The following is a 15,387-nucleotide window of genomic DNA, read 5'->3' as shown; positions in this document are numbered from 1 at the left end:
AGCCACATTACTCATCAGAAAGATTTGAACAATGTATATATGTAGAATGATTCTACAGCACAAGGTCTGTGTTACCATAGCAGTAAAATAAAAACAAAAGCTTTCCTTGCAATAAGACAAAAATATTAGTTATTGCAGTAACAAGCAAAATCTGGCAACAGTGCCTGGTGTATGTCACTCCTATAATTTCAATTTACATTGGACTGACTTTGGACATGATAATAATAGCACACAAATCCAATAACTAAAATTAAATTATAATTAAAAATTTGAAATATTATATTCTTGATATAAGAATATAAGCTATTACATTCAATGCTTTATATTTGTCTAATGGAAAGTAACACTGGATCACACAAGTTAATTGATCCATAATAATTATGTTATTTGCCGTCCTTATGTTCCTCAACATGCTGGGTTGAGGATTCTGTATCTTTTAGATCAGCAATTCTGGAGGACACTGGGTTGTAGAAGGAAACGTTAAGCTTAGCAATTTATAACTACTATACTAAGATGCTAACAAAATTCATATTCTAATTAATGGTTTCCCACAGTAAAGTGTTTCAGTACACAAGTATAATCTGGCCTGCAGAAACACAAATAAAGGCAAGATTTTTCGAACACAAAATAATGCTTGTTCATTCCACATTCTAGACACAGAACAAGGGTCTCACAAAGGCTGACCTCATCTACCAGAAGAGATATCAGTGTTGCTAAAAAAAAAAATACAGCATTATAAAGCTCTGCTTGGTACCTCCAGATTCCTCCTCCTCATTTCAATTTAGCAAGAGAAGACATTGCAGCTCATTATTTAAGTACCTTTGGGGGAGGAGAAAGGAATTTCCCCAGGCTCAGCTAAGGAAGTTCCTTTTAGTCAGATACTTCTTTCTGGTAGAGTCAACCCACAGTTTTGGTGCTGCCCCCTAAGGCAGTAAGTCCACTTTTTCTTCAGTGTGACAAATCTTCACGTCACCCTTCATTCATCTCTTCTATAAGTTAACATACTCAAGAGATTTTTCTTATTCCTCATAGCGCTTGGTTTTCAGATCCTTCATTATCAATGAATTTGCTCCAATTCGTGGAAATTATTTTTGAATTTTGTTATAGAGAACTGAACATTTTTATTTATTTTATTTTTATTTTATTTATTTGTTTGTCAAACATGTTCAAGGTAACAGGTATAATTATTAACATAAATATGAACAAAGGATAAATGGGGACAGTAAGACAGGGAGGGAAGGCAAGCTAGGGCGCTTATGCATGCCCCCTTTAAGTACCTCTTAGGAATGGGGAGAGGTCCACGGTAGACAGTTTAAGGTTGAAGCTGTGAGGGTTTGAGGATGTAACAACGGAGTTGGGTAGAGCATTCCAGGCGTTGACCACTCTTATGCTGAAGTTGTATTTTCTGCAATCGAGTTTGGAGTGGTTTACCTTGAGTTCGCATCGATTATTTCCCCTTGTATTATTGTGGTTGAACCTGAAGTTGTCGTTTACAGGTAGGACATTGTAGCAGACAATTTTGTGTACTATGCTTAGGTCCGACCACAGGCATGGTATTCCAATTGAAACCTTGATCAGGCAATAGGGTAATTACCTTGAGTGATCTGGATTCTTTACTCCCATTAAATAAAACTCTTTTAAGGAGCTATTATATATGGAATCACCACCTCCCATCAATTATTCAACGACTGTGAGTCTAATTGTAGATTAATCACAATAATGATATGCATGAAATAGTAGCATCATGAAAATAAATATCATTAAAACTTATGGGGTTTTCAAATAAATAAGTTATCATAATATGAATGTAAGAAACTATGCTGAGTACATTAGGAATATGTGGATATTGTTATTTATAGAGTAAAGAACGTGCATGGAGGGTAGGAGAGAAGTAACAGCTCCCATTATTGATGCCTCTGAGGAGAATGGAATATTTATCTACGAACAGACCAGTTGGCCACCGCCAACACTGGCAAAGAACAGCATGCAATACGATCCAAAAATAGATGTGAATTTTAATCCTTTCAAATGGGTGACTCCCTGGACTAAAAAAAAATCCCTTAATACAAACCAGAAATCATTACAGCAGCAAAGAAAACCAGGAGAAGCCATAGTGATAAACACACATTACGTGGAAATCATTCTATTGAAATAATTTGACCTTCCACATTAAAGCAGTTAGGCTCATGGCCAAAACTGCAAACTGACCTGGCTGTTTCCAACATTTCCCTGGGACATCTGTGAGAGATTTATACAGGAAAAATTCTATCAAATACACAGAGGCAAGCTTGTCCCTTGGAAGAAGGCAATTCATTCACCAGAAATCCAGAAAGACATGTTGTTACTTTTGCTTATTAAGGCATATAAATAAAATATAAACTAATATTGTTTATTTAAAATTATGATTTGGTTACTTGTTTGTAATCAAACTGCAGGTGACTTGAAAACACAACTGCTTCATCTGGCAGATTCCTATTTTAGAGCATATGTATTGAAGTTTGTACCACTTTTGTCTTACTTCGCAAAAATTAATTTCGGTCTATGAAGTCACCAAGGATCAAGATCTACTTCAAGACATGTATATAATCCCATCAAGTTGCCACACCCAGCTAACTTTGGCTAATCTCAAAGAGTTAAACAAGACCAGACATAGTATCACTTTGATGACAGACACCATATATATCTCAGGGCTATAAATTAGATTACTAAATTGAAAGAGTATTCTGGGAGTAGACATTGGTAAATACCATGTCTGTATTGCTGTTGAAAAACATTTATTAATCATTTATAGAGCCGTCCATCTCTCACAAAACAACTCTGATAGGTCCACATTGTCCCTATGAGTCAAACCTGATTCACCAAATATTAATATTTTATTTGATTGAGCTGTTTTAAGATCAGGCTATTTTATTCATTTAGCCCTACATTGTGACTTTGATAGACAAAAAAGTTCTTAAAGAAGGTCTTGGACAGAGATTTTCTGTAAGTCAAAATGATTCACTGCTGAGCTACAGTCACTAAAGTCATTTTATGTTTTACAGCCATATATGAAATATTCAGTGACAAAATATATTATGGAGTATAATCTCTCACTCCGGTTGTTATGAATTACTATAAACTGAACTTGAAATGAACCTTGAAAACAAGCTGTGTTGCAAGCTGTGTTCACTCAAATTGTCTGAAGAGAAGACCTATATTATTCTTGGATAAAGCATCTAAGATAAGCAAATCCATGTATTATTCTTAAAAGAAAAAAAATCTACAATTGTCAGAAAAGAATGTTATGTTTGGAAATTAGCAAACATAAATACGTATCCCTCAAACACTATCATAATATGTGCTGCCAGTACACTGTCAGCATAACCAAATATAATCAAACTAGATTTCAAATTGTAGTTTTGAGATGTATTTGGCTGTGATGGTTTTTTTAAAAAAAAACAGATTTGCAATAGCCAAACAAAGCCAGTAGTTCCAGAGAGAAATGAAGAAGAAAAAATCCACCCTAAGACTCCTGTATATCTAACTGGACATCCTAAAATGCATATGCAGAGAGCTTTAAGAGAGTACAAGATAACACAATTTGACTATACAATGCATTAAGTCATCACTTGTTTAAACCCTCACTAAAGCCAATTTTTTAATATAAAAATAAACATCATGGGTGATTATTTTTATATTTTTATATGCATTCTAGCTTATTAAGAAAGAGTACCATGCTTTTATTATTCCCCTCCTCCCTTCATGCAAACAGTATTCCTTGTCTTTAACATGTCTTCTAATCTTGGTTAGTTCCTATCTTTCACATTCCAGGCTTATTTTGGAGCCACAAATTAGAACCCCAAATTTGGAATCCTCATAAATTGTGACCTCCTGATTTTGTTTTCTCACATGATGAAAAGAAATTAGTTTCACAGAACAGTCCAATGAATGAAGACAGCAAGTTTAAAGTTTGTTTCACCATTGCAATCATTCTTGGAAACACTGCATTTGTGCTGTGATTAAAGTAGTTTTTTCCATCAGTGAGAACATGTGCTTTTATTTCTATAGCTTTAAATATTTAAATAAAGATAGTGTGATGCTTTTCAATGGCAGGGGTAGGCATTCATGGGTCCTCCCTCAACATCAAAATGCTAGAATTCTCAAGAGCGCAAATATAAATGTATCTATAACCACTATCAAGGAGATCTCAACTCACTTCTTCAGAATCCATCTTTTCTATATTTCTTTTTCACTTTATTACTTTACTTTTCCTTAATTCAAATTTTGAACTGTTTTAAATTTTGTTGAAAATCATCAATAAACAATATTTTTCAAAAAGTAATAGAATTCTTAGTGCCCACTAAATTTCTGAAAGGATCTGACCCCACCCCCTCCCCTGGGAGAGTTAGCGGCAGTTAAGAGGCTATGATCAAGAATCCATCTTCGCAGCACTTGAGTCTCTATCCAATACTCCCTCAATCCCACACTGGTGATTTTAACTTCCACAGCAGCTTTTTACCCAATGGCCAAGAATTTTGTACTACAAAAGATAACATCCAAATCTTCCAAAATCCTTGTATGCGAAACAAAGCTATAAGAGCCAGCTAAATAAAGTAGATTATAGAACTTGAAAAATTTAGTAACGTACAATCCATGTAACTATACTGAAGATAAGCAATTAAAACAATATAGTAATAGATCTTCTGTTTTAAAATTGACAACTATAAAGATCATGAATGAGGATTCTAATCACAGCCCTTGCTCAGGAAATAGTCAACAGCTAATCAGAATGTATATAATCTCCATGAAATAAAAATGGCAACATGCGTGACTCAAATATCTTATTTTAGGTCTATATCATGTTTACTGCGACCACAAGAAACAGAAATGTCTGTGTGTGAAGTTTAGGAGTTTACAACGGAAGTGCACGAACAGTTACTACTTGTAATTATATAACCCAGTTTGCAGTGTTAAATGCATGTTCTTGACCTGCCCCAGTTTGAATTAGAGACAGAGATGTATGAGGAATATTTTAGTTATCTAATAGATAAAGTTGCTTGGATTCCTTTGGAACTGAACTCTGATTAGGCAAATCCTGCTGAGAAGGCTGAGTCTATGTTATTAGGGGGAGAAATTAAATCTGAAACTCTAATTTAGGGAGGTGGGATGCCCCAGAGATTGACACTCTTGCCTCTTTTGTTTAGCATTTACATGAGCCCACTAGGTAAGGACATCCATTGGTTTTGGATCAAGTGTCACCAGCTAAACTTCTTGACCTCATATCAATCAAATGATGCAGTTTGTCTTGTTCAATACCCAAGGACTTGATGGGAGTGACCATTGGCTTACCTGAATGGTCGTTCTCTAGGCACTGCAGGAGTGTCCAAGCATGGGTTAACTTCAGCTTGCTGCCCAAGGACTGAGTTCAAATCTTTCTGTAGCCATGCCTCCTGTTCCCCACAGAGGCTCAGTTTTAAAAACAAAGGTATACGATCCAAAGGTTGCTGTATGGAAAAATCCGTGTCTTATAGGTGCTAAGTCCTGCACCCATACAAGAAAACCCCAGGGTGGGGTTGGACACTCCTGCAGTGCCTAGAGAACGATCAGTCAGGTAAGCCAATGGTCATTCTCCTAGGCGCTGCTTGGAGTGTCCAAGCATGGGACATACCCAAGCTATGTGGTCCCAGGGTGGGAAGAAGGAATGTCCTGGGTAACAGGGGTTGTAAGGACCCGCTGTAAGACCCTCCTTCCAAACGAAGCCTCAGCCAAGGCAAAGGTGTCCAGGCTGTAATTTCGAATGAACTGAGATGGCGAGGACCAAGTGGCTGCCCAACATATCTCCTCAATGGGTGCTTGAGTGGCCCAGGCGGCCGTCATTGCAGCGCTCCTCATGGAGTGCGCTGTTATACGAGGAGGAACAGGCCTGGCTTGTTGTTTGTAGGCCAACTTTATGCATGCACATAGTCAGCGACCTATGGTGGAAGATGACACTTTCCTGCCCATTGAAATAGGTTGGAATAAAATGAAGAACGATTCTGACTTGCGAAAGAAGGCCATCCTCTTTTTGTACACCTGCACAAGGTGGCACATATCCAGCTTGTGCCAGACCCGCTCCCTGGGATGGCTAGGGTGCGGGCAAAAGTCGGGGAGGATCACCTCCTGCGTTCTGTGGAATAAACGGTTAATTTTTGGTAAAAAGGCTGGGTCTAATCTCAGAATGACCCTGTCCAAATGAATGACACAAAGGTCTTCCCTAACAGAGAGCGCAGCCAGCTCTGAGATTCTGTGCGCCGAGGTAATGCCTATGAGGAAGGCAGTTTTGAGTGACAAATGTCGTAGACTAGCCGAGTGAATAGGTTCGAATGGCGGTGATGTTAGGGTCTGCAAGACAATTGACAAGTCCCAAGTTGGGTAATGATGCACCGTCGGAGGGCGTAAGTTGGTGGCCCCCTTCAGGAATCTGCGAACACTTGGGTGTCTGCTGAGCGGTTGAGAATCATATCTGGACAAGATAGTGGCCAGGGCTGTTGTCTGCCCCGAAGTGTGTTGGGGGCAAGGCCCTTGTCCAAGCCCTCCTGTAGAAAATCCAGGATTTACGGAATTGTCGCAGCCATGGCAATGATATGATGGGAGTGACACCAGGAACAGAAACTGATCCATGTTGCATCATAGATCTGCACAGTAGAAGGTCTCCTGGATGCCTGGATAGTGTGGATGACCTTGTTAGAGAAGTTGTCCTGCCTCAGAAGCTCTCCCTCAAGTGCCACATGGCCAATTGAAGCTATCGAGGGTCCGGGTGAGGAATAGCCCCCCTGGCAGAGGGAGATTTCCTGATCTAGTGTACGAGGGATGTGATGTTGTCCCTTTGCTCCTGTGTGAGGAACACCCTACAGGCTCTGGAGTCAATCACACACCTGGGGGAAGCCCTGGAAGGGTTGGGAGAAAATCCAAAGTCCCCTTCATATGCCAGAGATGGAGAGCCCTCCGTGGAGTCTCCACCAAGGGAATGTCCGTAGAAACTGGTGGTGGAGGTGGTTGTCTGGCTTGCAGAGTTTGTGCCTGGGCACTAACTGCCTTTTTGAAACTGTCTCTCCAGGTCCTTCTGTCTCCTTTCAACCAACCTTTCTGCAGCTTTTGAGACTTTTTTGGGCTTGGGGCTGTTTCCCTTTTGCAGGGCAGCCTGCACTGTCCCCCTTAGCAGCAGGGTTGGGCCTGCTACGTTTGTTAGCAGGAGGTTCAGCTTGATCCCTGGCTTCAGATACGTTCCTGCTGGTCATGGCACACTTCTTTCTCAGTCAGAGCTTTAGATGTGATAATCCCAGTAATGCAATAGTTCTGGAAGTATGCCCCTTTAATTCAGTCCAAGTTCTGAGAAAAACAGGGCCTTGTCGGGATCAGTAACAGTCAGCAATATGTTGGTGCCAAAAATGGAAGTCCCAAGGTGTTGCAGATCTGTGCAGTGATAAAGCAAGGAATGGCCCGAGAGACCCAAACTCCTTGCAGGCGCTCTCAATAGTCTTCCTGGGGAAGGGGAGATGTGCCTGGAGACCCTGAGCAAGATCCCAAATTAAGAAGCCCTCCCAGCGGCGATCTGCTGTTGAAACCAGGTTGCGGCAAAGCAAATGGCTTGAGAATAAAGCGTGCTGCTTTTTTTCTGTCCAAAATGGCCACCGCAAGCTACGGAGTGCATGGGGTGTTGCCGACAGTTTGGAGAGCTCAGTAGAGCCTCCGTTCTAAATTTAGACCACCGACAGCAAACTCGGAGGGATCCCTACCTGCCTACCTGCCCCCAGAGCTTGCTAGCAGCCGCTCCAAGCAGCTCCTAGGAGAAGTGAGAGTCAAGCTCATTTTTACACAACAAAGATGATATTTGGGTCACCCAAGACCAGAGATTTTTCTCTCTCTTTTTGTCCATGATGGAGTATGACATCCTATTCAGGACTGGGATGCAATCTAGGAATTTTCCTAAATTCATAGCTCCTGCTTAAAAAGCAGATAATAAAAGTGGCCAAGACAGCCTTTGCCCAGATCCATCTGATGCACAAGTTGTGCCTGTTTGTGGATTAAGAAATCCTTCAGATACTCATGCCCTAGTTACCTTATGTCTGTAATGTGGTCTACTGACGCTGCCTTTGAAGACCCTCAGAAATTGCAGTGAGATGGCCAAGTTACACTGTTGCTTCAGAACAGTGGTTTCTGGGTGAATGTAAATAGCAATAGCACTTAAACTTATATACTGCTTCAGAGTGCTTTACAGCTCCCTCTAAGTGGTTTACAGAGTCAGCATATTGCCCCTACCAATCTGGGTTCTCATTTTACTGGCCTCGGAAAGATGGAAGGCTGAGTCAAACTTGAGCCAGTCAAGATCAAACTCCTGGCAGTGGGCAGAGTTAGCCTGCAATACTGGATTCTAAACATTGCGCCACCACGGCTCTGAAGATGCTGGTTGCCACCTATAAAGCTCTTCATATGATAGAAACTGGCTATCTGAAGAATTGTCTGTTTTTAAGTAGTTACTATATGATTTTTCTCAACCCCAGAATTGGTAAAAGAAGATGTAAAGAAGACTATGTGATTGGAGAGAGCAGACATGGTCCAGGTAAGTCCAAAATAATAATAAGGCCTTGGTGTTCCATGAGCTTGTTTTCTTGCAGACGTTTCAATTATCCAAACAAGGTAACATCATCAGTGCTAGTCCAAATAATGTCACATTATGGGAACTTGGACGTGGGATTTTCTGTCACAATACCTGCTGTCTGGATAGAATCCCCCCTCTATACATTTATATGGCCTGGATCCTGACATGATACTTAAAACCATTAAAAGGGTTTTAAAAACTCAAAGGGCTCGTCCCAAAGAGTCAGATGATGTACACAAATGATATGGGATGCTCTTGTTGTTCAGAATTTTTTGTGAACAAAAGTCAAATTAGCTCATACATAAGAACATGGTTTGTCTTCATATCCCCTTAAAACCATATCTATGAAACTTGGGCTTAGATAAATTATACATCTAAAATGAAAAAAAATCCTTAGTTCCTTATATTGTACAGCATCTCTTCCTCAATATATTGGTAAAAACCATGCCTTGTATAGCTTATTAAGAAAACTTTGGGGTGTTAGAATGTGCACAACCTGATGCTCACAAATAATTGAGTATAGAGTTAATAGTGTTTAAAGAACCTCCAGTCACTGGAAAGTGGGAAAAAATTCAGTCATCCTTCCCTCTTCTATTATCTGCTTGGAATGTAACAAGAATTCAGCAAACAAATCTTGTACGTCCCTTTCCATGAATGGGAAATCTGCTGGATCACTAACCCTTGAACATTTCTTTTAAAATTCTATCTATTGTAGTTTTCATTTTTAATTGTTTCTACAAGCTTTAATTATTTATTTACAAGCTGTTGAGAGAGGATTTTTATCCTGAAAGTAGGGAGGAGGAAATAGAGAAAGACAATGTAGCCACATTAGGAGCAACATCCAAGTTTATATTCCAATATTCAAAGGAGACTAATAAAATATAAAGCAATCCAACAAGATTAAGATCCATTACTTAGTTTAGAGAGGAAATGGCTGTAACAGTTTTAAGTTATTAACAGCATTAGGTATTCACTCCAAGTTAACAATGGTAATAGGGAAACAGATTTACACTAAATAGGAAGCCACAGCTGAGTAAATATTTACTAAACAGCAGCTGAGTACTTAGAGCAAACCATCAAGAAAGGTCACCTCTCTCTGATTCTTCAATAAATACTTTGACCACTGTTTGCCAGATATACTTTAGAAATGCAACTTTATGTTTACCAGTAAAGGATTGCACAATGGGGGATGCTTCCTGTAGCTTGATCATCAGATATAGCCCAGTTATTTTAAAAAAAGAACTGGAGGGAACTGGAACTGCAGGAATTCTGCCTACATTTCTTCAAATACTGTCTAAAAGTACACGTATAGTGATAAACGTGTAACATTTGAGATTAAAGGACAAATGCAGTTGCATCAATTCAACTGCTATGGAAACAAGCATAATAGAGCCTGCCTTAAATTATTTATTATAAATACTATATTATGAAGTACCTTGTGAATGACATGATAAAATCTCAAATGGAACAACGAACACTTTTCCTTCTATAGTACCTCCAATGTTCATGAGATTTAAGAGACAGTTCCAGAGTTCTCAAAAACAAAGAATGAAGTGGCATAACAGTAGGAGATGAAACCTCAATTCAGATGCTGCTTCAACCATGGTTTGAGAATTGCAGCTGGAAATATAATTTATTTCTTCCTGCTTCTCTTCAATTTATAAGCATGTTTTAGCAAGTGGTTGTTTATAAGAATTTGCTAACTCATTGTCCCCAATACTAATCACAGAGGCTCCGCATTTATGCAAACTTTATGGAAATATAAGAAGATATGTGTGCTAATATTAATAGGATCATTTTCCATAATTGTTTACTTTAGAGAAATGCAAAAATTATCTCACTACATTGCCTTTCCCATGTGCTGCTTCTTTACATTTCAAGCTAATTTTAAGCTTGAAATTTTAAGGACCCCCCCCCCAAGTTTCAGAAGGGAGGTTTTTCTTCCCATCCACAACTATTTTATGACAGGCTACAGTATGTTTTGTTTCTCATGGAATGACCTTAAAGTTTGTACAACTCATAAAAATGCTATAAGAAATGATCTCATATCAGCCCAATGTCCTTGCTTCTATTGTTGAACATGAGATTTATTTTTCTTATTCTGAGGAAACATTTAGCATGAAATGCTCTAAGTTTCACCAAAAGCTCCTCACTTCCATTTGACTCTATATGATTCTGCTGTTGGGACCGTCAGGAAACTCCATTCTTGTCTGAGAAGAACAAAATACAATCCAGAAAAAGGCAAAGAGGAACAATTTCCGAATTGTGGCCAAGAAACTAAATTTGAGAAGTCTTTAATGACATTATCATTTTTTCCTAAAAAATTTGAAGAAACTAAATCATTTTTTATATATGAGGCAGGAAAGATTATGCCTTCTTGCACCCAATGCATGAAATCCCCATAAATATATCTTAATTAGATCTTCTCTTAATGCAAGGTTTTCATATTTATCTTTTTAAAGTATTTGGAAGTGGACTAATGGAGGCCGAGAGAAATGGCAATAATAAGGGCAGTTATACTATAGAAAATTCTCTTATTATTAAGCAATCGATCACAAGGAAATGTGGAACTGAATGGACAAAATGGTGAGGAAAGTTTAATTTTAATCTTCATTACAAGAAGTTGAAAACAAATGTCTGATGACACAGCAGAAGAAAAATCTGGATTAGTTGCACAATAAATCTTATATAGCCTTCTTTTAAAGTTTCAGCCTTTTCAGATTTTACCACCATAAATACTACGTCAACATACTGTCAAACACTACCTAAAGATAAGAAAGAATTCTAGATAAGGAGAAAGTGGAGAGAGATACAGATGTTATTTTTTTCTCCCCTCCCCTATTTTGGAAGGAAGAATGGAACGATTTGAGATTACACCAATTTTATCCATTTTGCTTTAGTCAATACAATTGTTTTGGAACACATTCGGGGACTCATTCCCTGGTTTTCAACATACTACAAATCCCTTATGCATATTTATTCATAATTCTCTCTCCATCTGTTCAATATCAATTATAATAATAACAACTATAATTTCATTTGCAGCTATCCCTTTTTTCTGTCCCTCAACTCTTTCCTAGTACCTGATCAGAATCCTTTTAAATCAGGACCCTTATAATTCTCAGAATCCCAAATTCAAATTGATTGTTGACAGTCTGAGAAACAGAGCTTTAAAACATTGTCACAGTTAGCCTCCATGAGTGAAGCAAAAGGATAATTAATGAACTGCAGCTGGTGCATGCATGAAGGCTAATCTGAGTGCCTTTCTCCACACTCTGCTTTTGTCTTCAAATTTAAGATTCTAGGAACAGATTAACCATATCAAGAGTACATGAATGTACTCTAGCCAGTCTTTATGTAACTAATCATAAAAAAATTATTTAAAAAGGAAATTCCAAGATCACTTCAATTTTTTCAAGCATATTAAATGAATGATATATATGTATTCTGTGATCAGGTTGTTGACCACTCTTAAAGACCACACATATATTCTCCAAATTCTCCCTACTTGGCTTTCAGGTCTTCTAATGGAGCACCCAGAGCCGAGGTGGTGCAGTGGTTAGGGTGCAGTACTGCAGGCCACTTCAGCTGACTGTTATCTGCAGTTCAGCGGTTCTAATCTCACCGGCTCAAGGTTGACTCAGCCTTCCATCCTTCCGAGGTGGGTGAAATGAGGACCCAGACCGTGGGGGCGATATGCTGACTCTGTAAACCGCTTAGAGAGGGCTGAAAGCCCTATGAAGCGGTATATAAGTCTAACTGCTATTGCCACTCTAGGTAAATGTGCATGTATGAATATGTACACACAATATCTATACACACAAAAACACACAATAGATAAAATCTTGAGAAATAATCTTGATTGACCAAGCTGCTTAGAAGTTGCTTATAAAGAATTCCCAGAGACTCCAAACCAGATGTCTACAAATTGTCCAGCTCTTTTCCAGAATTCCCAAAACCCTGGGAATTCTATGAATCCCATTAGTTATAAAAACTGATTGGGGAGACCTGATCTACCGTGTTCAGGTGTTTATATCCTGTAGCAAGTTAAAACACTGGATGTTTGATTTGGGAAACAGGGCTGTGTGTGAAACCAGCCACTGTTGGTTTCTAAACTACAAAATTATTCTATAATGCTACAAATCTCACAACAGTGACTCTGGTTGGTGTACAAGGATCAAACAAACCACAACACATAAACTTACGGTTTACTTATTCAAAAAGTGTTAATCACACTGGCACTAATGTAATATATGAACTCAGTTGTAATCTACTACTTCTTCTTAATCCCTTTCTCCAGAGTTTAATGAAAAGTACAGGGCACAGATTTAAGGAACATCACAAATTGACGCAGCTTGGAAACAGGGTAACTCTAGCACGAATGGGATAAAAGAAAACACAGGAATTTGTTTTATTTAAGATTGTTTATGAGTTTCCAAATGTCTATAAGAATTTCTATCAATACGTTTTAGCATTGTATGTATGTATGTATATATGTGTGTGTTTGTGTATATATATATTCAGAAGTAAGTTAAACAGTATTTATAGAGAACATTCCAGAAACAGACATATCTTGCTGTTTACTTCTAAACCCTTCCTTATCTGAGATGATGGCATGTAAAACATTTCTATACAGCTTCTCATTGAAATGGCTTAATTGGGACAGTTTCAGAGAAGCATTTAACATATACAAGATATCTTAGCCCTCTTCCTCAACAAGTACTCAACATTGCTAGCGTTGGAAAGTAATTAGATTTATAAACATTCTCACACTACATTCCCACATTTTTTTTAATTTTTAGCCAAGAGCAAGCCTCAAAATCTGAAGGTGAAAACTTAATTTCTTCCCCATATGAATTTTAAGTAATCTGTGAAAGCCTGAATTTCTTTTCTACTTAAAACCATGGGAACTTGGAGAAACTCAAGATCTTATGAGATTCGGGGTGTGGTTGGTGCAACAACCAAGGAGGGAAAGATGAGATCATGAAAGGCAGTCTAAAAAAATGCTGTAAGTCATCCATTTTAAACCAACATTCACATGAATATTCAATTTCTTCTCATAGACACGAACGTTCTTCCCAATCACTTCAGTTCTCAGGCCGATACATATACAATAATTTCCATAATTCATTAAATAGAAAGAAGCAAAATGAATGCTAGATTTTCCCCCCTCCGACGTGTTATAAAAAATAAATAAACGAAACCCCCTTAGACATAGCCACTTAGCTAGTGTTCCAAAACAACCTCCCAAAAATCTACGGAATACAAGCTCCCTGTTAAAAAAAAAAGCGGTTTAACAAACAGGAACTAACTCATGCTTTCCACTAGATTTATAGAGAGGAGTTGGCACAAACTGCAAGGGACAATAAGTCTCTTGGGAGATCCAAATCTGCTCCACGCAACAAAGCTCTCACAAGAGTCTCTTATTACAAATCTGCCGTCGGTTGGGGAGTTATCACAAAGAATAACATGAAAGTTGGCTAAGTTGAAGTTTAAAGATGCTACAAGTACACGGTTGCACGAAAGATCCACAGGGCATCAAACCCAAAGGAGGCGTCTCTACTTTGTATTTTTTAAAAAAAAACAGGTTAAGGGGGAGACGTAAGAAAAAAAACCGGTTTTGGAGGGTTTTTTTTTTTTTTTTTGCGAATCTGTGCCTGCTCGGCTCCTTCCTACTTTTCCACCCCGTACTCAGATTGCTTTGGGGCAAACCCCAAAGGGCTCTGCTGTCTCTCTCCACGCGACGTCCCTTTTCGGGCGATGCAGCAGAGCGCTTTTGCAGGAGAAACGTGCCTGGCTGCCTGGATGAGGCAGCCATCCCTTCAACCTCGCGCCGGGGGGTGGGGTGGGGGAAATCGGGGAGGAAAAAAGCTCGCCCGGCCCGGGCTTCTTCGTGCATCAAGGTAGCAGGAGATGCCAGCCTGCACCTTCCTCTCGGAACTCGCTTCTTTGTTTTGGTGGAGCGAGGAGAAAAGCAACCACGACGTTAATCACGGTGACATCTCCCCCCACCACCACCACCACCAATCCGCTCCAACCTGGGACGGAGCAAGCGAAGGCCCAGGAAGACGCCACTCACCCAGAAGACAAAATTGAAGACAAACAGCAGGTATTTGATGCACTTGGTACAGCCTTCCACTCCCATCGCTGCGGCGAGGATTTAGTCTCTTCTTTTGGAAAGGAGGAGCTGCGCGTCTTGTAGCTGCGAGGTCGGAGAGATGTTTTTTTCCCCCGTCTCCCTTCAGGCACACAGACAACCAAGCCACCCCTTCTCTTTTCCGTTATTTCCCCTCCCTTGCTTGGGATTGCAGACACCCTCCCTCTTGTCCCTGGACCCTAGCCAAGTAGCTCCTCCCACTGGCTGTAGAAAGGCAAAACGGGGGGGGAAAAATCACACTGCCTCCTAGAGGCCATGGCTCCGGCCGCCACTGTCTCAATGGGAGGGAGCCGGGGGGGGGCTGAAGCTTGAGGGGGGGGGGCAGTAAAAGGAGAGAAACCAGTCCCTGCCGTGGGATGCAGTCTCCCCGATGCGGCTTTGTGTGAAATCGAACCGCAGGGCTGGTTTTGCATTGAAATGGAACCATAGAGGAAAGAGTTCCCTTCCCTTTTCTTCCTCCAAAAGGAGGGAAACAGACTTGCTATCTGGTCATCGCGTTTGTTTGTTTTTTAAATCCATCTAAAGATTTTTCATTAATAAGCGATCTGCTGCCCGTCGTCCTGGTGGTAGTATCAATGACGAAAAGGTTGCTAGAGGGGTGAACCGATCAAAA

At 39.6% G+C, this 15,387-nt stretch overlaps 1 protein-coding gene across 1 annotated transcript in view; it reads right to left on the bottom strand.

The window, feature by feature from the left end:
- CD81 (CD81 molecule) overlaps positions 1-14,930 on the bottom strand; it is a 70,319-nt gene extending 55,389 nt beyond the window's left edge. Inside the window, exon 1 of the mRNA XM_014067288.2 lies at positions 14,697-14,930. Within this exon, the coding sequence (XP_013922763.2) occupies positions 14,697-14,762 (66 nt within the window). The 5' untranslated portion in view covers positions 14,763-14,930. The remainder of the gene's footprint in view (positions 1-14,696) is intronic.
- Positions 14,931-15,387: the final 457 nt, after the last annotated feature.

Source organism: Thamnophis sirtalis, unplaced genomic scaffold (assembly GCF_051295495.1).
Source record: "Thamnophis sirtalis isolate CommonGarterSnake01/CBP01778 unplaced genomic scaffold, rThaSir2_p1.2 scaffold_1, whole genome shotgun sequence".
NCBI classification, from domain to species: domain Eukaryota; kingdom Metazoa; phylum Chordata; class Lepidosauria; order Squamata; family Natricidae; genus Thamnophis; species Thamnophis sirtalis.
This window is presented reverse-complemented; position numbering and strand designations above follow the sequence as displayed.